The sequence below is a fragment of the Lepisma saccharinum genome, chromosome 21 (assembly GCF_977018435.1).
Source record: "Lepisma saccharinum chromosome 21, izLepSacc3.1, whole genome shotgun sequence".
NCBI classification, from domain to species: domain Eukaryota; kingdom Metazoa; phylum Arthropoda; class Insecta; order Zygentoma; family Lepismatidae; genus Lepisma; species Lepisma saccharinum.
Genome location: NC_139249.1, coordinates 19,740,915 through 19,767,005, shown reverse-complemented (window position 1 = coordinate 19,767,005; position 26,091 = coordinate 19,740,915). Strand labels below are relative to the sequence as shown.

General features: G+C 36.5%; 2 protein-coding genes across 2 annotated transcripts in view; one reads left to right on the top strand and one right to left on the bottom strand.

Moving 5' to 3' along the window:
- Positions 1 to 1,117: 1,117 nt before the first annotated feature.
- On the bottom strand, positions 1,118 to 25,380 carry LOC146003996 (succinate--CoA ligase [ADP/GDP-forming] subunit alpha, mitochondrial-like). The gene is made up of 7 exons (XM_083142541.1): positions 25,260 to 25,380; positions 15,060 to 15,286; positions 12,016 to 12,237; positions 10,874 to 10,978; positions 8,042 to 8,221; positions 4,773 to 4,907; positions 1,118 to 2,112 (listed from the first exon to the last, which is right to left on the bottom strand). The coding sequence occupies exons 1-7, from the start codon at positions 25,294 to 25,296 to the stop codon at positions 2,032 to 2,034; spliced, it is 987 nt and encodes a 328-aa protein (XP_082998667.1). The 5' UTR covers positions 25,297 to 25,380; the 3' UTR covers positions 1,118 to 2,031.
- A 470-nt stretch (positions 25,381 to 25,850) lies between these two features.
- The window catches only part of Klp61F (Kinesin-like protein at 61F), a 110,199-nt gene continuing 109,958 nt past the window's right edge, over positions 25,851 to 26,091 (top strand). Inside the window, exon 1 of the mRNA XM_083142460.1 lies at positions 25,851 to 26,050. Within this exon, the coding sequence (XP_082998586.1) occupies positions 25,992 to 26,050 (59 nt within the window). The 5' untranslated portion in view covers positions 25,851 to 25,991. The remainder of the gene's footprint in view (positions 26,051 to 26,091) is intronic.

The following is a 26,091-nucleotide window of genomic DNA, read 5'->3' as shown; positions in this document are numbered from 1 at the left end:
TGAACTATATTTTATTCAGAACATAACTGCAATGTCTAAGCTTCAAAATAAAGCACAATTTACTTTCATACGTTGAGTGGTTTATTTTTTAATTTTTTTTAAAAAAGTATCACTCTTAATGAAAGACCCTTTACAATAATAAATATTACAAACTAAAAAAAACATTTGAAATAATAATAATTATTATTATTATATAAATGGGAAGATGATCCACCATGAGAGTGAATACCAGCATAACTATTTTCTATTATTTCTTTTGCATTTTATGCAGTTAGTATCTGAATGAATTTTGATATTAACCTTTGCACGTCTCGTTCAAGAAAAGGCTTTAAATGTTAGGGTTTCTTTTTTATAAAGTGTGTTGTCTGACCTCTCACCTAAAACTGTAATTATTATAATTTTCAAAACTGTGAAACCATTTGTTCTTTGGATGAAATGGTAGAATATAACCTTGATCCTGTTCTTTTCACTCAATGTTTTCCATCCAATGCATTTTTATTTTGATTATTCTGTTCGAATACTAATTAAATGAACTTGATCTCTGTTCTTAACAAAAAAAAGTAACAAACTTTAGGATTTCTTGTATCTTTAAATGAACAATGTCAATTTCCAGGGGAGGGGGTCCACCGACCCGTTCGACCTCCCTTCCCGATACCCATTTTTGTGTGTGTCCTTTCATTAATTTTATCGTATCATCTTCACGATTAACCAAATGTGACCACAAAAAGTGACGCTAAATAACAAAAATCAAATCATTGATTGAGTGTTGATAAATGGACACACACAAAGAACAACCATGGCCAAGCTGGGATTCGAACCCGGGATCTCTGGCTTAGTAGTCAAATCAAATGGTTTTTGATTTTCAAAAGGGGGTGGGAGTTGCATGTACTTTTTTTTAGGAATACTGGTCCCTGAAAAGTGGCAAGGGGGGTTATGACCCACTCTAACTCTCCTTAGGCATGCCACTGATTGCTACCCCAGTGTCGACGTCACCACACACATTTCTGCCAATTAGTACCAAGTTCAGGAAAAGAAAACTGTTGAATTCTCCTTAACAAGCACAAATGAAATGAAATCAATAAACAGGAAAGCAAATTGCAAATAAACTACAAAAACGTGAGAAAAACATTCTTATTTACCATTCATTCATATATATACACATTGAAATGAATATTATCCACATAGCTGGTGCAATATTCATGTCTTATTTGGTAGGAATCACTTTTAACATTAACTTAAACAGTCTAAAAATACAGTGATTATATATGTACATATATATAAACAAAGCCCCAACTGTGATTTAACAACACATACCTACTAAAAAAAAGACTCAAGCATGTTTGAGTATTTTAATCTGGCTCTCGAAATTTTACTTTCCCAGTAAATATAAAGAACTACACCAGGTTAACATTTGCATATAATCCTTTAACAAACAGCAATAATTCCAAGGTGATGTTACAAAAAATAGAAATTTTAAATCCAATTTGTTTTTAATTTATGGTTTTGTCACATAAGCTGCTCAAACACCCATATAGTAAATATATAACAATCCAGTTAATTGTGCAGGCCTTTACAAACAATTTTGTTGTTTTTAATGTATCACTTGTGACCACATACGAAGTACATATATGCATGCAGTTACGGGTGTCTGTTTAATTATTGATTAAAATGGAAGCATTGTACTTTTTCTAATCAATTATTCAAAAACATATTTGTTTGTACAATTATAAGGTGTTTCAATAGGAATTGACAATAATTATGAACTTTCGTTTTATATAAAATATTAGCACCACAAACTTCTTTCCCACTCATAGAAATATTACAAAAAAAAATCATAAAAATATATCCACAAAATGCAGAGGTGCAGTTTTAAAAACAAAAAAAATAATGCATTCCACACACTAATAATAGAACACCTCTGTATAATTTCATTCTATAAATATACTTCCATTTCCAATCAACAATTTCCAAAAAAAAAAGCAGATACAACATGCTCTACACACTTGACTAATTTTTATCTAGCATGTAGCTTCAGACTAGCTTCTTCCTAACCATCTCCTTAAACAGCATCTGCCCCATCTGGGCAGGACTCCTTGAAACGACGACACCAGCCTGCCAAGATAAAGACTTTGTGTTAGGGCATCATGTTCCAATCTAACCTACAATTGAAATTGTAGTGCAATTAATCTGTATCATTATGTTGCCTTTTGTATTGATGCGTTGGCTGATAATTTTTCAATTCAATATTTCTAATTTGGGTGGAGTCAATACACAACGAAGCAATGTTCATACTCTTGTTAATTGCACTCATGTTAGTGTGTTTGAAATAGATACATGTTCATTTAACCTTTTGGTTACCACGTATCTATAAATAAGATACGTTCGGTAAGGTCCAGGTGACCACATATCTATAAATAGATACGCTGTCATGTTCGTAGTTTTTACGTCATAATGTTGCGATTGCAATTTTTTTATATATATCTTATTGATAACACATATATGTCAGCATAAGGACTGTTGCACGTCCCTGGAAATTTATTGTTATTCCATAAAAAAAAAGCGGGAAAATGGCAGCTTACTTTTAAAAGAAAAAGCATTTTTGTGCACAATAAAGGCACAATTTCTTCAGAAATATAGGAATTTTCCAGCTTCTTCCCCTTCCCCCGCATCCATAGATTCACTCAATGTGCATAAATTGTATATAGTCTGAATTTATGGTTCACTCAGCGTATGTCGGTACTTGATTCGTCTGTCTAGGGCAATTAGCCTCCGATCTACAGTCATCTACATTAAACTCTGCATTTTGCTAAAAATCAGCCCTGTCACCGGCGGGCTTACCTGCAAAATGGGCTCGGTAATCAAAAGGTTAAGCACTTAATTACACACACACACTCACTCTCTCTCTCTCGCACACACCCATACAGAGTCAGCATTCAAATTCGACCATATCTATAAGAGGTTCAATTTAAAAGATTCACATATGCATTATATAATAAGAATAATATTGGACATTTTAAATGATTTCCAGGATACTTGGGAATGTGAAGGTTCTGTTTAAGTGTACTTCATGCTTAGATAGGGATGTAAGGTGTGAACCTTTCTCAAGACAACCAAATGAAAACCTCACTTCCACATAGTACATGCCACACTACATTTTGCAGACTAATGAGGTTCTGACATCTGAAACTATGGCAAGTATAATCCTCTGTAGGACACGTGCCGTCCATATGTGTTTGCAAATGTCCCTTCATCTATTTCATCCTATCGCCATTCATCCTCATCTTCGCAATTAGCCAAAAGAGACTGAAACACAAACACTCAGAAAGGCTAATCAGGACTAGACCTACAGCTCCTTCCCTAGGACCCCTTGATTACAAGGTGCCAGCATTATTGCTCTCATCGGGGAGGTACTGGATGATGGTATCGGTCCCAATTTGTAAATTACTAGAGGCACATATTTTTGGTAAATAAAATGAAATTTCGCTGTTATAGCGGTGAAAAAGCACCATACAAAATGACATTTTGGCTTTAAAAAATGTGAATATAATCCCAAATTTGATTTAAAAACTGCACTATTACACAAATATACATATCCCTTCTAATAGCACATTAAATCATTAAGTGTATTCCTGTATAAAGGAGTTCATTTTAACTTCTCAAACATTTACAGCAGAATTAATCAATTTTCCATGAATTGCATAACTCACAGGATACTTCAGACTTCAGAAACTGCCGCGTCGGTATATAAACAGTAAATTTCGTGTTTTAAGAGTCTATTTTGCATTTTGCAGTTCAGTTCGTATCATTTCGTGACAAAACAGGGTAGAAAAATGCACCTCACACCTTTCAGAAACATGAAAAATTAACATTCGAATGTGTTATTTCTTATTTCGTGTTTTCGTCAAAAATGAAATATGCATGCCTCTATAAATTACACAGTTTCGTCAACATGAATTGTCCTTGTCGTCTTATATCTACTTTTTTACATTCACTTCAGTGGTTGAAAAAATGTAAAAAAAAATATTATATTAGAACTCTTTTAAATGTAAGTACTATACATCCATAAACAAAATGGTACAATGAAGACAAACTCTATATTCAAGTAAAACAAGGTTGTCTTTCAAGCCCTGGGATTTCCCATAGTGCAAGGTATAACAAAACTTGCAGTTTCAACATCACCACATGTAAATAATGGTATTTGACCCCATTACCCGGAAACTTCACTTCTGAAATTAAGAATTAGAATTTGAAGTGTGTTCACATATGATTTCAATTCCATTTGAACTACTGTACTGATTGATTGTTTTAGCTTCACTTAATGCACAGCAAGGCTAATCGAGACTGGACCTACAGTTTAAAGAGGGATCCGAAACATTGTGCATCCACTCTGTATTGAACCCATGGCCTTTTGAATACAAGGCGACGGTGTTACCACTATGCCACCAAAGAGGCCCAAACTACTGTATTGCAAAAATATGTCAAATCTGAAAATTAATGGCCCCAAGGTCATTCCTCATTCATTAAAGTAAGAATGTCTTGTCATCATTGAGAATATACAATGTTTATCAACATTCATTTGCTTGATAAGATAAGTTCAGATACCTTGAAATAAGTATGTAAGTTATGTATTAAATCTTTGTTACTGTGAATGTATGACAGTTTCTTACATCTCCTGTGATAACTTTGACAAGAATAGAATCATGTTTGCTGGAAGCTGCTCTTGTTTAAAAAGAAAATCATGAAGTTAAAATTAAAACATGTACGGCACTCACATTCTCCAGAGCCTTTATTTTGTCCATAGCTCCGCCTTTTCCTCCCGATATGATGGCTCCTGCATGGCCCATTCGCCGACCAGGTGGAGCAGTCAACCCAGCAATGAATGACACTACGGGTTTAGCATCAGAACCCTGCAGTACAGATAACAAAAAGACATAAGTAAATCATCATATTTTTTCTCTCTTGAATGCCATAAAGAAAGTTAGACTGAACGATAAATAAAATAACTGGAACAATTACTTCAAACATACTAACCAGAGGGGTGGTGTGTAAAGAATTAAAAATTTGTTTCAATAAAATGACAACTTAAATACGTTAATGAACACCGTTGCCATCGAGTAGATATTGCCTAGGACATTTTTTCTGCAGCCGACAAAAGTGAAGAGGGAGGCCGTTCCACTACCCTGAAGAGGAAACAAGGGAGAAGAGGGCGCCAATGAAAGGAAAGAACAGGGAAGGACTTTGGGGCATAGTGTGCTATGGGGTTGTTCATATGCCTGTTAAAGGGCCCTGTTGCCACTCAGACCTACCGGATCAGCCAGTGTTGTCACATCGGATTGGCAGAAAAGAGCTACATCCCACCTAAAATAGGAATACCATTTCTGTGAAGCAACTAGTGGTTGACTGCAGAGCCAAGGCTGGATTGAACTACAACTGAGACCAGTTAGGTAATAGACGAAAAGATAGTTCCTTGGTGTGATTCGTGATTTGGACAAACCTTGCTCCAAAACACTAAGTTGGCAACAGTAGTACATACAGCTGGGTGCTTCCCTTCCACAAAGCAGCAGAGTTCTGTCGCCTGCTCAGCACTCACCACACAAACGTCAAACTGACCTGAGAAAAGTGTGTTTTTTCTTCTTCCCCTTCACACCTCATTGCAAAGAAACAGAGACAGATGAAGAATTGACAAGGGTCTACCACTATTCATTGGATTTTCGTGGTAACTGTCTCATGAGTGGTAGTTCTTTCTAGGAGTGTCTTTGTGGCTAAATCACTGTGCTGATTGAAAAACAAGAACGAAATGAACAAATATCTAGCTCGAAGGCATATTTTCTTTACCGGGGGGAGGTAATAACATCTAGCAGGCATAGTTGTCATACTGATAGCCGGCAACACTTTTGAAAAAGTTACGCCATGCCACTGATACTAACAGTACCATAATCAACTTGTCAGAATCAACCATGTACTTTGGCAATATGGGCACGCCCCACTAATATGTAGGGTTAGGTAATAACCAGAGACGGATTTAAACTGAAATATGTTCCTCTAAAAAGGACAAAAAAGGGGTGAAAAAAAGGACTAGTTTATTTGCACAAAATTTAATGTATGCATTTTTATATATGAATGGTAGGTATATATTGTGCTTTCATTTCCTTTTTTTGAAGGTAAAGGATAGCGAATAACCTTACCATCTGTTGCGATGAAATCTTCCTTGCAACAGCTTACCGCATTCCATAGCTTGCTTTGCCATTTCACTGGCACTCAATACTATCAACACTGTCACAAAGTTAAGTTAAAACTATTCTAAAAAACTTCACAATAAAAGTCAATCTAGCAGATAAGTACAATTTCAACTAAACAGGCATTCGGTTTTCAATGCGTTTGTTACTTCTTAAGCCCAGATCGTATTGTTTCAACAATCGCTGCAATGTACTCCCAACACTCACGGAAGGAAGATAAGGTAGAAGGCGCTTGTTCTTCCTTTCCTCTAAACTGCATCAAATAGACAATCGTTGAATGTTTTGTTCTGGGAAAAAACATTCGTACAAAATGTTTGATATCTTGTCAAGAAAGATGTTTTTTAAAAGGGAAGGGGGAAGGAATGTAGGCTGAAAAACTAGTCCATGGAGGGACAAGAAAGGAAAATGTTTTAAAAAAAGGGGTCAAAACCATGTAATCTTGTTAGTGGAAGATAATTATCAACACTGTTATTTATTCCATGATCCATGTTAAAAAATAAAAAAAGACTTCCCTTTAAAATCCGGTCTCTAGAAATAAGACAGTCATAGTGACACATTAAAGCTTGACCAGGATGAGAAAACCTCTGGCAAGCTCTTGAAAAAGAATATAGTCATTTGTTTTCTCCTCTTGCCTCCCCTTCACTTGTGCCCTGGGTGCCATCATGTTGCCATATTTATAATTTACCCCCCGGTTTGTTAAAAAAAAAAAATTAATGTTAAATATTACATCTCTACTTCATGATGATACAATCATTTGGCACTGACTAAAGGTGATGATGATGTGTTGAAGAACACCAACCTTTGTGTGCTTATGGTTGAAAATTTGACAACAATGCCAAGAGATTTTTCTTATTGGGCAAACTGCACTACCACTGTACATTTAGCAAACAGCACAGACCTAAACAATACAAAAAGTATAAAAAAAATAATGTGATTCAGCTGGAGGATGCAAGAAAATTGAACTGAATTAGAGCTGGGACTAACTACTACGTAAAAAATATTTGCAGGTAATTTTACTAAATAAATACAGGGTGGTTATTGATCACATTTCAAGGACTATTTTTTAAAAAAAGAACAAAGTAAAGTACACACATTTAGTTTGTTGTCTTGAATAGACCATGTTGAATAGTTCCATTTACAATACATGGGATCATCCAATTTACCCGGGCTGTAAAAGCATCTCTCACTCGATTCACATCATCTTCGGAGACCACCTATATCAACACTTCCTGTATCCTTAAATTATGGATACCAAAGTTTTAGGTAGTCCTTACAAGGAGGATTATGCTTGTACTCTAAGTGAAAAGGTTTTTCAACCGTTACGGAAGATTTGGTGTCAAGAAACCAAAGAACGCACATAGCTTTCTCTTGTACGGTAGCCATCTTGGCACTAAGGTTCCCTACCTTACCACCATGGCACCACATATGTTTGGTCGATGCCAATACAAGCTCTTACTGCTGCTCTATCATTTGCAACAAAAGAAAGGTTTTAAGACTCTCTTGCACTGATCATTCCAGGTTCAAATCCTGGCCTGGGCATTGGTATTCCTTTGTAACTCTCCCTTCAATTTGTTCATACATCCTCATAGTTGCGATTAGTCCAAAGAGGCAGAAAAGTAATGTAAAATAAGAAATATACAAATTCTACCGAGTCAAAAGCCACCTAGTCTCATACGAAATTCTGTAAAACAATAAGTAAAAATATATTATTGTAATGGTAATTAATGACCTTCCTGATTAAATGTTGAATTTAAATTATTTCCTTTACAAACATTTCAAGCTGTAAAACCACAAACCACACTTACACTGTTGTTTTCAATTAGAAATTCAGCTGCCGTCTCTTCTGCCGAGCCTCCAATTTCACCTATCAAGATGATTCCTTTTGTATCTGGGTCGTTGAGGAATATTTCTAGGCAGTCTATAAAATCAGTGCCATTAAAAGGATCACCACCTATTCCCACACACAGAGTTTGGCCAAGTCCAACCTGAACGAGAAATGCTTCAATTACAAATCAAATTACTGTCAAACATTTGCATTCAAAGGCATTGCTTAATTCCATGTTAGCTCAACTTTTTCAGCTTTGTTGTTTTGAAGAACAAGATATCCACCAGACCTTGGGCTCGTGACATCTTCAAAATATGCCTCTTACTTAAAAAACTATGCTGATGTTACAAATTCTGTAAATTGGAACCATTTACAAATTGTATTTGGCTTAATATTCCTGTGTATTGCATTTGCTACATTCTATTCTACGTATCTGAAATTCCTGTGCCACAAGATTTCAAATGCACTTGGAGGTGTTTTCTGTTGCATATTAGCAGTCTTTGTTACTAATCCATATGTTATACTCTTTCAATTGTTGTTTATTTGAGATCAGAACACCGTTCGTCAGGTCATTGTTGAAAATGAGTCGACAGAACATAGACGTGAACGATATTTTTAACAAGCGAGGTTCCTTGAACTTGGAATGTAAAGTGTTTGTACATATATACTTGTAACATTTAGGTTTTCAGCAGGAATATCACTGTCGTAAAAAGTAAGACATGCGCCTGCTGATGAAAAGCGTGGTGTGCTATAAAAATGTATTAGTTATGTAGTGTCTTTTTTTCACCATTCTAACTTGTATTTCAATATGTTTCATTTATATTAACCTCAGAAATGATATAAATAAATGTAGTGCTGGTCAAGAGCCCACTCGAAGGTTAAGGAATCCCACAATGCATTTGTGCTGAAGAAGCCAAAGTACTTAGAAACATCTATTGTTCAAAACATATTTTAGGTTCAAAAGACTGGCATTGTTTATATTATTAGGCGTGTCTCATTTGTGCATAGTAATCATGAGATTCTGAGCATAATTAGAACAAAACTAAGTTAATGTTTCAGGAAATAAAAGATAAGGTAGCAATGAGAAGCAACAAGAGCACACTTGTTGGGGGGGGGGGGGGGGGGGGTGCTGGCACAGAACTATGCAAAATAATAGCTTGCTACACAGAAAAGTCTTGCAGATATGCGAGAATTAAATACCCACCGATAATGATACTTAAAAATTGTAACAATTAAAAAGTTGTTCAGAATACTAATTAATAGGGGCATGCAAATTTCGTTTTTGCCGAAAAAACGAAATGTGAAAAAACACATTGTAGTGTTAATTTTTCATGTTTTTGAAAGGTGTGAGATGCATTTTGTGACCATGTTTTGTCACGAAATAATGCGAAATGAACTGCAAAAAGCGAAATTAACTCAAACACAAAATTTACCGTTTATATACCGACGCGACACTTTCTGAAGTCTGAAGTATCCTGTGAGTTATGCAATTCACGGAAAATTGATTAATTCTGCTGTAAATATTTGAGAAGCAAAACTAAACCCCTTTACACAGGAATAAACTTAATACTCTGGTAACTTCATAAATGTGCTATTAGAAGGGATAAGTTTATTTTGTGTAATAAGTGCAGTTTTTAAATCAAACTTAGGATTATATTCACAATTTTAAAACCAAAATATCATTTTATATAACACCGAAATTTCATTTTATTTACCGCTTTTGAACCCGAAATCGACTATGTTTTTGTACGGAAATTTTGCTTTTTTAATTACCAAAAATATGTGCCTCTACTAATTAATATTGCCACAGTTTTGATTTAAAATATTAAAAAATTGCATCTGAATATAAAATAAGATCTCAAGAGTGGCCACTCCAGGGAATGATAAAATTCAAGTATAATTCCCGGTTTTCAAGGCGAACTTCCCAAAAATTCAACGGCACGAGCAGATATTTTAAACTTACTTATTACCACCTCTCACCACCCAAACATCCACAACAAATATATTAACAATACAAACGGTTTGTGTGATTCCAATGTATCCAAAGATTCTAATTCAATTAAACTGTATATACAATGTTTAAAATATTTAATGTAATGTGCAGAGAGTATATTTGCAATTTCATATATTCAGACTTGAAATACACCTACAAACATTAAGTCAAAGTGTTATGGGGGTATACTAATCTGCGAAAAATTGTTAATTGTATAAGTATTTCAAACTAAAATTTACGAAATCAACTCCAAGATGTCTTCCGTCTGTCAGATAGATTATTCTGCAAAGGACACTAACAAAGTAAACGGATTGAGAGAATTCTGTTTTATTTGCCATGCAGCTATCCTTTCCTTTCTCGATAAAAATAAATGCTAAACTGTGAAAAACTTGTCTCAGGTCGTTTATAAAAATCTATAGATTGAATGGGATTTGGATTAATAGAAGTTGCTTTTTTTCACGACTATGGAGAAAAATTCACGTAGAATTCACGCACAATTCCCGGTGAGTAGCCACCCTGGATGTTATGTAATCTGAAAATAGTTCATTTTTCACATAATACTGGTACAAAATGAAATCGAATTTTGTGTAACTTTCAGGTTAATTCGACTCGATAAAGTATCATGTGACATTCTTGGGGATCCTGTAAACGATCAAAACACTGAAATGGTATCGAATAATAAAATCCAAGTGATAGTTTCTGATACATCAGCATTGGTTTCTGCAGTGACTAATATCCCTCAAAGTGCCTCATGCAAGTTGACAAGAAGTGTCACTCAGTTACTTGCATGAACACATACTAGCAATTATTTGCACTTACCTCTGTTGTCTGATGGACAGCTTCGTAGGTGAGTGTTCCTGATCTTGATACAATTCCAATGCATCCTCTTTGGTGGATGTGTCCGGGCATGATCCCAATCTTGCACTAGAAATCAAGCAAATACATTTATTGCACATTTCTTTCTCCTCAATAATAATAAGAGCTCGGATTTGTATGTAATTACATATTCTATTCCTTTCTAGATACATACCTTGAACTGGAAAATGTCAACGAATTATATAACTGACATGATTTTGCATAAGTTTTAGGTTACATATTTGCCAGGATATTACATATCTTACATATTTGCTAATTTACTTTACATAAAACAGCATACTTTGATATTTTCTTTTTCCTATCTTGATCCTTTTCCTATGATTTCGATCTCTGAAACATGAAGAAAATTTGTACCTCATATGAGGTCATATTTTCTAATCAATGAGATCAATAGTGCTTACCGTCACCTACAATTGACCACAAATTCAAAAGAAAAACAGAAGACCAAAAAATACAGAAACTGTTATTTATCGAAATATGCTGAAGTTTCTCCCTCTCCCCCTCTTTTATGGTTATACATTTTCGTTTTGCTTTAATGTTTAGGCGAAGAACCTATAAACTTGGATTTGGTGGACAAGAAAGCTATGTATTTTCATCCCAGTGTTCTTTTGTAGATGCTTCTTTCCACAATTTATTTCGCAAGTTACAAAGAGCTCTCTTTCATATTTACATATTATACAAAAATTTGCGATGTGAAAAGTAAAACTAAAAATAGTAACTTTCAGTAAACATTTTACTTGATCTAAATTTCCATAAATTCTACCTTTTCTTAATTTGTGCTAGGTGCACCATATTTCTGAAATATTATGCACCGAGTAGCAAAAGGGACTTGGAACCAGCAAAAGTAAATGAATTACTTAGAAATTCTGATTCTCGACCGGCTACAGGATCATTGCGCATATTACAGCATGGTGCCAAGGTGTAAACTTCTTAACATATGTTCCAAAAAAACATGTACGTGTTGACGTTCATATTATTTCAAGGTAAAATCCCCCCTCCCTAAATTTTGATGGTCACATTATCCCCCATGTGCACACTCTTGCCCTTCCCCTCAATCTGCCCATAAATATTGCTCATCATATTACCTGTTCTGGAGCAATGATACCCGGGCAATTTGGCCCAATAAGACGAGATTTATCCTGCCGAAGTAGCCTGTGTTTCACCTTAACCATGTCATGTTGAGGTATCCCCTCGGTGATGCATACGATGAGTGGTATTTCAGCATCGAGAGCATCCATAATAGCCTCGCCAGCCCTCGGGGGAGGAACATAAATAACCGTAGCATCTGGACACAAAGCCTCTGCAGCCTGGAATGACAGAAATAATAATGAGAATAATCAAGACCCAGTCATGCAAACATTAACCTCTACAATAATGCAAATTTCATGTTCCCAAAGCAACGTGTTTTAGTGGCCTGGCTACTGAACCAATACATTTTTTTACTAGGGCTGAGCCAATACAATTTTGATTTTATTAATTGATTTGGTGTTTTAAGTTCACTTTATGCACAGCAAGGCTAATCGGGACTGGATCTACAGTTTATAGTGGAATCCCAACCACTGTGCCATGTGCCTCCACCGAGTATTGAACTTGGGACCCCTTGATTACAAGGCGACGACCTACCACTGAACCATCGGGGAGGCTCGATATAATTTTGAACCGATACCGATACTGCTGCTTGAGAATTGTGAAAATTAAAAGTTGTTCAAAATGTTAATTAATATTCACTACATTTTAGCTCAACACCATTACACAAAATTTCACTTTACTATTTTTTTTAATATTAACTTCACATGTGAAGGTAATAAGTCACACTAAACACAAATTGACTGTTGGTTAGGAGAAGGTAGCTTGTTAGTTTCAGGGGTGAGTTTATGTAATACTTGAAATATATTGACTAATATTAATAAATAATTCTCTTTTCAAAAAAGTTAAAAACAATTATAGTGCAAATAATACAAAATTACAGTAAGATTTTGCAATACATGGCTCCAGGTACGAGACACCCCAAACAAATTGAAACAAGAAAGTGACATCATAGAGAGTTCAAAACATGAGTTCTTTTTTCACCTATTTAATATAAAATTTGTCAGCCTCCATGTCAAGAGTGGTTAGCACATTGCACTACAATTAGCCAAAAGAGGCAGAAAAGTGAAGTAAAATAAACCAATCAATCAATATAAAATTTCTGCTCTTAGTAATATTCAGTACATAAAAGTGAGGCATAGTTTTTAACAAAAACACGAAATGTGAAATAACACATTGTAATGCTAATTTTTCATGTTTCTGAAAGGTGTGAGGTGCATTCTCCTACCCTGTTTTGTCATGAAATGATGTGAAATGAACTGCAAAATAGACTCTTAAGCACGAAATTTATCGTTTATATACCGATGCGACACTTTCTGAAGCCTGAAGTATCCTGAGAGTTATGCAATTCACAGAAAATTGATTAATTCTGCTGTAAATATTTCAGAAGCAAAAAAGGACCCCTTTATACAGGAATAAACTTAATATCCTAGTAATAATTTAATGTGCTATTAGAAGGGATATATTTACTTTGTGTAGTAAGTGCAGTTTTAAATTAAATTTGTGATTATATTCACATTTTTAAAACCAAAATGTAATTTTTCATATCGCTTTTTCACCGCTATAACAGTGAAATTTCATTTTATTTACCACTTTTGAACCCAAAATTGACTCTGTTTTTGCACCGAAATTTTGCTTCTTATTTACCAAAAATATGTGACTCTAGGTATCGTTTGTCCACAACAAATTAAAAAAAAAATCTTATTGTTTTATTCTTTGTTTAATAACATATCTGTTACTGCACTGCTACAAAACCATACATTCTTCCACACAAAGAGTAAATTTCCCTGCCATTTACATGGTTTCCAGACTGGTACACACCCTGACTCCCTGACTGTATGCCACTCCAGAATGTAGTGCAGACACCAACTCACTGAAGTAAATGACTCAGTCATGTACTTTGTAAGCAACTAGACATATGGTGCAAGTTATTCTTTATACGAAGGTAATTTTTCTTGTAGTGGCAACACTGTTGGTATACGCTTGTCAGTTGTCGCTGGAACAGAAGACGATCGGGTCTTGTTTAGCCTTGTACTAAGGATCGTGTGTAGGTGTTTGGTGTTGAATAGTACTGTTGTGTGGTAGTTAGAAGACGTTAAAGTGAAGCGTGTGTATCATACTGGCCTGAACAATGTTCACGTTTGAAGATTATTCATCAAATTTTAGGTTGCATGGCAAATTCACAAGGGCTTACGCGAGGCATGTTGGAACCAGGCTCTAACGTTTCATACTGTTGCCAGATTGAGCAAGGCATTTGAAAATGGTTGTGAATCAGCTGCAAAAGAACATGGTGACGGGCATCCTCGCACAGCAACAGATCCGCAACCACCTTGATGTACTTGGCAGATTGCTGGAGAATGATTGGCGTAGTGAATTAGCAAATGAACAGAAGATTTCACCATCCTCTGTATACCAGATGCTAACTCAGGACCTCGGCAAAATGGGTACCGCATATCCTGACGGAAGTAGAGCAATGGCACGTATGGGAATGTGTATGCATGCACCTTGCACGCTGGCGATTGGAAGGTAACGCATTCCTTGCTCACATTATTGCTACTGACGAGACGTGGCCTAGATCGTACGAGCCGGTATTGAAGTGGCAGTCGAATGAGTGGCGTCATCCAGCTTCACCACATCCAAAAATATATTGGAACACCTACCTTATTCTCCGCTGAGGGGTATACGCTTTCCAGACATCCTGAGCATCATTTTGGCCACAGGGCGGTCTCTGTGCAAACTGGCACGAACGGAAGCTATCAATGGCATCCAACAACTGCCGGATGTTTAAAAACGTGTTCATGCAGCAGCAGGAGATTACATTGAAGGATTGGAAATGATTCCAGGTATGTATCTTCTTTCATGTCTCTTTCTCATACATGTTGCCACAACAAAAATGGCCCTCGTACAGACTGGAAGTCAATTAGCGTGTTTAACAATGTAGAAATACTAAGATAACCAAATGTGACTGGCCTAAGCTATATCATATAACATAAAAGACTACAGCCAGATTAAGTTGCACATGAAGCAAACACACACTACTAACCTCCTTTACGGTATTGAAGACAGGCAATCCTAAATGCTCCTGTCCTCCTTTCTTAGGGGTCACTCCACCAACAATCTGTGTTCCATATTCGATGGCCTGCTGACAATGGAAGGTTCCCTGTTTACCAGTGAATCCTTGGCACATTACTCTTGTGGCAGCACCAAGTTTCATGTTTTCCCTCGTGCATGCATAATTTGCATTGCTCCTGGCATTTCTACAAATTTGGGCTGTAATGGGAAAAGAGCGGAACAAATTTTATATTTTCACCAGCTTCATTTTTCTAAAAATTATTGTCCACATGTTATTTTAGGTGCCATCTATTTTAAGGTAATCAAAAACAAATTGGATCATATGGAATTTAAAAACATGATTGAGCCAATATAAGTATATTACATACACTAATTCCCCATTCTTCAATATTTCAATAAAGTTAGGCAATTACTATCGAAAATCAATTGGAACTTTGCATTATATTCAGGATTGATTATAATACTGATGAAAATTTTACCAATACTAACATACTGGTATAAATTGTGGGTTTTCTCTTTTGGCTGTGGATGATATTTAAATATAGATGCATATGAAAAACATAACATTAAAAAAAACTTACACTCTCAGCATATTAAAAAAATAATTTTGATCTTGGAGTTGAACAAAAAAACTTTTTTTCAATATCTGGCTGTGTGTCTTTATGGGTTCATTGTAACCACATCATGTGATAGAATGAAAAAATATACTAGAAAATTATCCCCCTTTTTTCCATGTAATAAATGTCACGAACTTAAAATTTAATTATAAGCAAATTGAGAATACCGGAAGTATCTTCAATTGCTTTCAAATTCGGCATACTCACTAATCTTGGCCTCGCAATCACGAATCTGCAGTTAAAATTTGGCGGTCACATCTAGAAATTGCAAAATAAGTCGAAAAAAGTGGGTCTGTGAAAGGAGAAAACACCCTTGATTTATGAAGAAAACATCTATTTTTTTGCAACGATTAGAATTTCAAAACTATGTTTACGATCACCCTTAATTTTAACTATGCTTGCCTAACCTAACCTAACCGTGAATGGTTCATGGGGCAAACATGTTTTCTACCTTTAGGCAAGATGCCATTTTCTCACATGCAAATCAACGCTCTCAGTTATTGCACAACACTTGAGCAACGCTGGTAGCAAGACCGTTGTGCGGAAAGGAAGACGTCTTCATATCGTTTCCATGTTAGTGTATGAAGAATCATAGCGGTAATTGAGAAGGTAATTTTGCAATTTCTAGACGTGACTGCCAAATTTTAACTGCAGATTTGTCATTATGAGCCCAAAATTAGTGAGTATGCCGAACTTGAAAGTAATCGGAGATACTTCCGGTTTTCTCAATTCATACCTTTAATTATAATGTCACGAAGTTTTTGATACCAGAATCATGAAAATGTCTAAAAGAACAATAAGTTTGTTGTTAATTTTGTAAACGATAACACTAGGCCTATCTAGTTTGCTGCACTTTTTGACTCTCTTGTCTAGTTGGTTACGAAGTGCAACACCGAGTCTTCTACTTCTTTGATTTGGTATCACGAAGTGTATTTGGTGTCTGCACAGTTTGCATTATATTCTGCAGTGATGTAATGGTCATGCCGTATGCGCTAACTAATCAAATGAACATTTAAATCATCAGACAGGCATTTGTTGAATCTGTTGAAGTTGAACATTGCTAATCTTGCATACAACATCTACTTGATTAATTAGGCACACACAGGAAATGTACTACGTAGAATTTTCAGCAAAAAATGGAGGCTCGACCAGACTCAACCCGGGGTTCTGGCATACCGTGCCATTGCTGTACCACTGGGTACCGTCGATGCTCCGTACCCCTGCGATAAGGTGATGATTCTTGTGTCATTTATGAAGATTATGTTCTATACAAACGATTTGTGTTGTTTTTAGCTTTAGGAGATGTATTATAGTGGAGTAACGAGAGTTTTTTGATGGGACTATTTATGACGTTATTTTCATCATTGCCATCTGCATGTGATGTGAAGAAACATGTTCCGTTATTTGTGTTTTGTAACTTGGAGGCATGATGGAAATATCTGAGATTGAAGGTTGGCAATCCTGGTGTTATGTCAGGCCACGCGAGATTTACTGCAGACGATTTTTCAGTTCATGTCACATGGTACTCGGATATTTTTTGCAAGGTGGGCATGCATTTTTAGTGTGGCAAGTGCTATTCATTGAAAATGCATATTGGGGAGTGTATCGACATTTTCAGTATCGTGGTGTTCTTCGGCCGGTCAACCACGTAGCAGAAAGTGCATTGTTTTAAGGCTAGTACTTTTGAAAATTATATATTCTTGCTCATATTGGAAATGGTTGTGGCATGATTTTACAATAACAGATGGTTCCCCAATTTCTTTCATTTTTCGCATAGTCAATAATTTAGGCCTCGTAATAACGAATCTGCAGTTAAAATTTGGCGCTGACGTCATGCACGGGTAGCCCCACAAACCATTCACAGATAGCTTCATGAGCCATGCACAGTAAGGTAAGGTTAGGCAAACATAGTTAAAATTTGGGGTCATAGTAATATCAGGATACGTCAGGAGTGTGTTAGTTTCGCTGCTGTTTGGGAATTTTTTACGGGAAAAATGAGCGAAAGTAGTCCGGAATAGGAGTTTCTTTTGCTTACGCGGGGCATACTTTGCGATCAAATATCTCCGTTATTTGTGGTTTCCTAACACTGGAACCACTTTTATATTACATAAAACGTTGAAATCTGTAGATTAAAAAAAAATCGACGTAATTCTCGAGGGGGTACAGTGGGTCGACGGCCCCTACCACTGAGCTACCGAGCCGGCCAGGCAGAAACGATTTCACACACGTAAAACAGTGGAATACACTACACCTAGTGTAAAAAAAGTGTAGCAAACTAGACTGTTGATAAACAGTCCGGGCAGTATATCTTTGTCACTTACTTAACATATCTATGTAGAGTTCCTCAGGCAATATTATGCACTTTATTAGGATAAACTTTACTAGCCTACTCTTATTTATCTCAACTTATTCAATTTATCTGGATGGTAGTCAATGCATGTTGTTTCTTATTGTTGTTACTCTGAAAGACCTGAAATAATGGCCCAAACTAGTACACTGCACTTCTTGACTCTCTTTGCACTCGTGCATCTAGTGCAACACTGAGTCATCTACTTTGTTGATTTGTCATGTGGTATGTGTTAACCAATGAAACGAACATTTAAAGCAGCAGACAAGACATTTGTTGAATCTCCTGAACTTGAAACACCACCATTCTTACAGCATCTACTTTGTTGAACACAATTTCCTTGCACAACCTGACATGGGGACGTACAGTACTGTGCAAATTAATTGGGACAAGCAGTATTTCTCATGAAATGTGGACTTGCTTTGAGAAAGCAAAGCTACGAACACTTTCCCGTCAGTTGACAAGTTTGATGGTTGATCTTCGACATGAGCACTTGCTGTAACAAGTAAGAAACAAAGGATAGCCTGGTGGTGATAAATATAAGCCTCAATTATGAACTAGCGCTTGCAGCCATACGACGTGTTGTGAAGCACTATATCCTGAATGAGGAATTTGAGCAAGTACTCAAAGAAATGAGGAATGGGAAATCAACGGGCACTGATAAAATTCCTGTTGAACTTATCAAATGCCTGGGAGATGGAAAAAGAGAAATACTACACTTATGCAATGAAATCTATGAGAAAGGGGATTGGCCACAAGATTTCACGGAGACTGTTTTGGTACCTCTGCAGAAGAAAAGCAATGCCAGAAAATGTTCTGAGTACAGGACAATCAGCTTGATATCTCACTCGGCAAAAATTCTTCTAAGAATTCTGAACAGACGCCTATACTCGAAGGTCAGTGGCGAGTTAGAGGAAGAACAGTTTGGTTTCAGGAAAGGAAGAGGTACAAGGGATGCAATTGGTTTACTGAGGACCATTGGGGAAACATATTTAGAGAAAGGAAAGGAGGTGTTTGTAGTATTTGTAGACCTGGAGAAAGCCTTTGATAGAGTGAATTGGGTTAAACTTTCAGAAATTCTGAAGAAAATTCAGGTAGATTGGAAAGAGATGAGACTTCTAAGCAACTTATACATGAATCAACGAGTTAAAGTGAGAACAGGAGACGAAATGACAGAAGGCTGTGAAATTGGAAGAGGAGTACGACAAGGATGCTGCCTATCGCCTACTTTGTTTAATATCTATTTAGAAGATATAGTGAAAAATTGTTTCCAGGGAACAGGAGGTGTCAAATTGGGAGGAAGAAGAATAAACTGCATAAGATTTGCTGATGACATGGCATTATTCGCTGAGGATGAAATAACCATAAATAGTATGTTAGAAGAGTTAAACAGCAGCTGTGAGCAGTATGGGATGAAGATTAATGTAAAGAAGACAAAGGCAATGGTTATTGGACGGAAACCAAGGAATATTAATGTGAGAGCAAACAGTGAAAGAATCCAGAAAGTGGATAGCTTCAAGTACCTCGGATGCACTATACGCAGTGACATGAGCTGCATACAAGAAGTGAAAATGAGAATCGCAATAGAAAAAGAAGCTTTCAATAGAAGAAAAAATGTTTTTTGTGGACTCATGGACATAGGTCTAAGGAAGAGATTAATGAAATGTTTTGTGTGGAGTGTAGCACTATATGGTGCAGAAACCTGGATGTTGAAAAGAAATGAAGAGAAACGACTCGAAGCTTTTGAAATGTGGACATGGCGAAAAATGGAGCATGTAAAATGGACGGACAAGGTAAGAAACGAAGCGGTACTGAAAAGAGTTGGTGAAAAAAGATCTATACTGGAGACCCATCAAGAAGAGGAAAAGAAACTGGTTAGGACACTGTCTAAGAAGGAACTGCCTGCTAAGAGATGCCTTGGAGGGAATGGTTGAAGGAAGAAAAGTCCGTGGAAGAAAGAGATATCAGATATCCTGATCGAACCTGCATTTTTCGCTGAAAATTTCTATGTTGAAAATCAATTCTCAGATGTATTCAGCAAATTAACAATATTTTTTAAAATAATGTTCATTCATTCATTCATTGTTTTCTGCCTAATTGGCAGGTTTTTCACTGCAATCTCCAGCTTTCCCTATTCTCCGCCTTACGCTTCGTAATAGTATACGAACCAGTTAATTTAATATCATCCCTAAAGCCCCTATCACACGGAACTGGATTTCTAGTTGGAATGCTCTAGTTGACGCTGGACTGACTACCCATTTGCTAGTTTTCGCCTCACACGGTACTTGTTATACCGTACTTGTCGATAGTCTTTCGTTCCCATAATGGCGGCCGCCCGAGATGTAAATAACGTATCACTTCACACTTTTAAAATACGATAACTATCCAACCGAGAGGAATATCGCATCGCATTAAATGGTTTTAGGTAAAGAAGAATGGCGCTGATAAAATACATACTTTACAACGTTTACTATACACGTATGGAAGAATATTTTAGCTTTTTCAATTGTAAACATGCCTTTCGTGTTGTATGCACTCGGAAGCCACAGACAAAAAAGGCTACTTTACAAACTCACAGAATATCTTCACATGGCCAAACTTTGCTCTGATTGGCTGTTCCACAGAATCTAGTCGAAGAAGTTAGTAGCAATTAGAACATGTTCTATTCCTCAAAACCAGTCAAGCAGTCAGCCAGGCGGCCATGATTACTACCCAGAAAGTCAGTTCATCGCCAACTAGGGCATACCAACTAGAAATCCAGTTCCGTGTGATAGGGGCTTTAGGGATGATATTAAATTAACTGGTTCGTATACTATTACGAAGCGTAAGGCGGAGAATAGGGAAAGCTGGAGATTGCAGTGAAAAACCTGCCAATTAGGCAGAAAACAATGAATGAATGAATGAACATTATTTTAAAAAATATTGTTAATTTGCTGAATACATCTGAGAATTGACTTTCAACATAGAAATTTTCAGCGAAAAATGCAGGTTCGATCAGGACTCAAACACGGGTCTCTGATTGAAATACAGTAGACTTCGACATTGCCTGGTTCCTATCAGTGTAGAGATGTTAATTATTGAAGATCAGGCACACACAGAAAATGAACTACGTAGAAATTCTCAGCGAAAAATGCATTAACATCTCTACGCTGGGAGGAACCAGGCAATGTCGAAGTCTACTGTGTTTCAAAGGCAACAGATCCCGTTGCGGTAGCACTGGCAGAGACGATTCCACACAGGCAAAACAGTGACAGCAAGAATTCAGGCAAGGCCAGGCTGGCTCAGTGGTTAGAGAAATCATATGGTATGCCAGAGACCCAGGTTCGATTCCTGGTCAAACCTGCATTTTTCGCTGAAAATTTCTACGTAGTACATCTTCTGTGTGTGTCTAATCTTCAATAATAATACCAACTCTTAACAATTTGTTGGTGTTTGACTAGTCGTAAAACAGTTGCTGTGTGAAGTACAGCAGAAGCAGGGGATTTTTCTTGGACAACCTCTTGCACAAGAGTAAGAATGAGTAGTAAAATACTCTTCAGCAATGCACACAGGTTGCCCCAAAGAATACGCCATGCTTAATCAATTAAAAGAACAGGCATAGTAGCATCGAAAGTGAGCGAAGAAAATTCAGTGTAACCAGAGGCAGACTAGGATCCTCTCAAAGAGTCCAATTTCGGCACAAAATCATGGTTTATGATATTTCACGTAAATGTATAGCCAATACTTAGGCACATGTGGCATGCGTCTGTTGACAATATTTCGACCTGCTAGCATTGCCATGTGTGTCCCAAAAATGGCACTTTTTCACTCAACCCATAAAATCGCCAATAAGAAATCCATTAAATTTTGCACATGACCAATATTGGTCGCAAATGACAGATTGACATGGCATCAGTCATCTAATTATGGCCCTTCGATAATTTCTTAAGTATTTTTTTTCATTCAAGAGTGCATTTCTGGAAAAATTTTAACGCTGCCTTCCGCCAGTTATTAATTTATCTAAATTTTCTGTATGGAGAAAACTGATAATTTTAAGCATTGAAAAATATCTCAATGGATGAGACTTTATAATGCAGAAAACCAGGTGTAAATATCTCTTACGGTTTTCATGATATACATTTTCAAATTTGGGTTGTGCAACTTTTGAAACACACTGGATAAGAAGCTGAGCATCACGGCATTCAAAACATCGCTAAATCATTCAAGAAAACAGGAAATGGGGTGTTGGGGAACAAAGACTAAGAAATTATTACTGACTCCGTAAAAATTTACTATTCGTCGGACACCTATAACCTCTTCGTTTCGTCAATTTTTGACATTCATACTGACCTATCTGCTTCGCGGAACATTCCTTAAGGTGTATTCATGTTTTTTGATGAAAGTAATTGCAATTTTTCACATTACGAGTACTTCTTTCTCGTAGTCTTTTCGCTTGCCTCAGACACAATATGGCGCATACACCTTCCTACATAATCGCGCATCGTGCTTGTGTTTTGTCGATTTTCATTCATTATGCAGTGTTTCAACCTTCGGAACCCAAGAAATGCCCATGAACAAAGCTCACGAAGAAATTTGTAATGGTTCGTGGGGCTATCCGTCCCGGAATCAGTGGGAAATTTAAAGTAAAAAATTATTGTTCTTTGAAATTTTTGAGTCCAAATTTCCCACAGATTCCAGGCTCCGCCCCTGGGGTAATTGACCTACCGTGGCCCCGCCTCTGCTCCCGCTTTCTCTCTAGAGTCCCTGTTAAAGGCATGTTAGAAATTGGACGGAGTCACCTGCCCCAAGCATGTGCATTGCATTGCATTCGAAGAAATCAGTTTCCAGGATACGAAAAATTTACCTGAATTTCACCACGCATCCACAACACATCATGTTCTAACTTTCGTTGCAAACACAGACAGTTCGAAACACTGGATACCCAATGAACATGAACAAAATACAATCACGAAGCGTGATGATGTACGAAGGTCTACGCGCCAAATGCTATTCTCCGTCGGAGAATTAATTTTCAACAAAGAACTTAAATTTCCCCTCTCATACATTTCCACATGACACAAAAACCTTCCCGATGTTATCAATGCTACATGAACTTATTACGGTAAGTAGTTTCTTCTGTAAAAATATAGAAATCTGTCCGAAGCACAGTAAATTAGTACTAAAAATCATTTGCTAACTTACGCTATACTGCAATTTGAACTTAGAATCATCAAATTTCGTACATATTACAACATAAGATCAGCAGGGTTCCTACACAAAATCATGCAATTTTTTTCCAGGACATTTCCAGGATTTTTTACAATTGCTCCAGGACAAGTGTAGAAAGTAAGCATGGCAAAATACACATCATTACATACTTTCTTTTATTAAAAAAAAATAGTTCTAAATTTTTTTAATGCAGGCTCCCAACTCCCCTACACCTGCTCCTTTACCACCTTTCATTTCTTAGTATAATAAAGGTTATTTAATTTTTACAATAATACAGAAAAAATACAAAGGTAGAAGAAATAAACACAAGTATATATAAGTTTATAAAAAATTACCATCTTGTATTACAAATAAACAAGAATAATATCCTTGGAAAACTTGGAATATTTAGGATAGCAAACCCTTTTTTTAATCATTATTATTATCATCATATTTTCTACCTCTCAGCGATACAAAATAATACAAAAACGCGGGGCATTATACTTCAATCACAAAACTATGACTACAGTACACAGCAACGTGACATAAGTAAATAAACCACTGTCATGACACTGGCCTGTTTTAAATTAAAACTTATTGTAATTCATACAAATAAAATGGGGCAAAGGAATTTCCAGGACAATCTCCAAAATTACAGGTAAAGCTTGGAAAAAGGTGAAATTTCATAACACTTCCATGCCTGGAACAAATATTTTAAAATTCCAAGTTTTCCAGGATGCGTAGGAACCCTAATCAGAGTCGCCAGGCTGAAATTTTGGTACTAATCTGATATTCCCCGGACAGATTTCTTAATTTCTTACAGAAGAAACTACATCTGGAAGGTGTTTTGTGCGATGTAACGGATTTCTTCAAATTTAAAAGTTTAGGGCTCATTTGGGGGCAGGTGACTCCAGCCAATTTCTAACATGCCTTTAACAGGGACTCTATAGATAAAGCCGGGGAGCCGGAGCAGAGTGGAGGTGGGGCCACGTCAGTGGTTGGGGGCGGTAGGTCAATTACCCCAGGGGCGGAGCCCAGAATCGGTGGTAAATTTGGACTAAAAAATTTCAAACAAAAATAATTTTTTAGTTTAAATTTCCCACTGATTCTGGGACGAAAAACGTGAACACACCTTAAAGAATGTTCCGCGAAGCAGATAGGTAAGTACAAATGTTAAAAATTGACAAAATGAAGAAGTTATAGGTGTCCGGGGAATATCAGATTTTTACCGAAATTTTTAGTTGCCATGGCGATCGGGATTTTTCGAGCCCTGACGTAAGGTTAGGTTAGCTTAGTTTAGGCAAACATAGTAAAAATTAAGGGTGATCGTATTTCTTCATAAATCAATGGTGTTTACTCCGTTCACGGATCCCCTCTTTTCGACTTATTTCGCAATTTCTAGACGTGACCTCCCAAATTTTAACTGCAGATTCCTGATTACGAGGTTAAAATTTGTGAGTATGCCGAATTTTAAAGCAATTGAAGATACTTCCGGTATTCTTTATTTGCTCTGCTCACAGCTCTCTTCATTGTTAGGCGGGAGGATGTTTGGTTCAGCTTTGGGGCTAGTTGGGGCCGGGGGTCATATGTTTCCACATGAGGGCACTGGACGGGTTGCTTTGCATAATTTTTTGCTTCATAGAGGGATACCATCCCTCAACATCCCACTTCACTTCGAGCAGTGGGTATGATGTGTGAAAAATACGTCCATACAGTTTATCCGAACTCGCATTCACTGCAATGAATTATCATTCAATTATTATTTGCCTATTTCGTGAATGTAATTTTCAAACTTGTCGCTTCTTAAATGCAGAAGTCAATTAAATTCTCAGGATTCTATCAAGTGATGTTGTTTCCATGACTTTCAAAATGAAGAGCGGAATTTGAGCATAAGAAAACAAAAAATAAAATCTATGTAATCACGTAAGTAAGGTTAATGAAAATATAACAATATATTTCACATTATATATACATAAATGCACAAGTTAAATCCTATTAAAACAGCTATGTAATAAATTACCTGAAAATCTAGCTAACAACCTGGTCGTCGATGCCATCTTGCTTGAACATGAGAAAGATACTGTGAGAAAAATGCACAGACAATTCGTCTCTGGCGTGTGGGCAATTGTCTGTGGTCTTGATTATCACCCACTCATCACATGTCCGAGCATATGGTCAGAGCAGAGTGCAGAATCCCGAAAAGTAGATATCGGGAGGGAAATGATTTACCGACTTTTCAGGATCATGAACAGTCGGAAAATTCCAAATGTTCATGCTAAAAAAATTGGTTACTTCTCGATATCTTCCGCACCGTGAGCATTGAGTATATAGATATATATATATATATACATCGCTGAAATTTTCTGTTGGGTGTCAGTTTTTCTATAGAGTATGCTTATAGCGCAGAAAGTATCGAGAACTTGTCATTTGTTATATCCTGACCCTATGTTATCTATAAACAATAAACATAAAGGAGAGATTGTTTATTGTGTCGTCATTATTCTATGTGGTTTTTCATACTGTCAATGATGGCAGCACAAGTCAGATGCAAAGTTTATCTACCTTCGTTACTACGCTATCACGTGACCTTAAAGATGGACGTTGATTCGAGCATTAGAAAAACGGCCATAGTTCGAATTGGAGTAAGGTGCGTGAAAGTGTTGATGTACGGAGGATCCTTTTAACATATGTAAATGTACAGATATCACTTTTAAAAAGATCTAAATAAGGGTATATTTTAAGCGGTGATAAAATGGATACCAGAGTAAAAGGCCAGAAAAACCAGCATATACAAGTATTTGTTAGAGTTAGGTAAGTGAACATTTTTTTTTGTTATACCTTTCGGTATAATG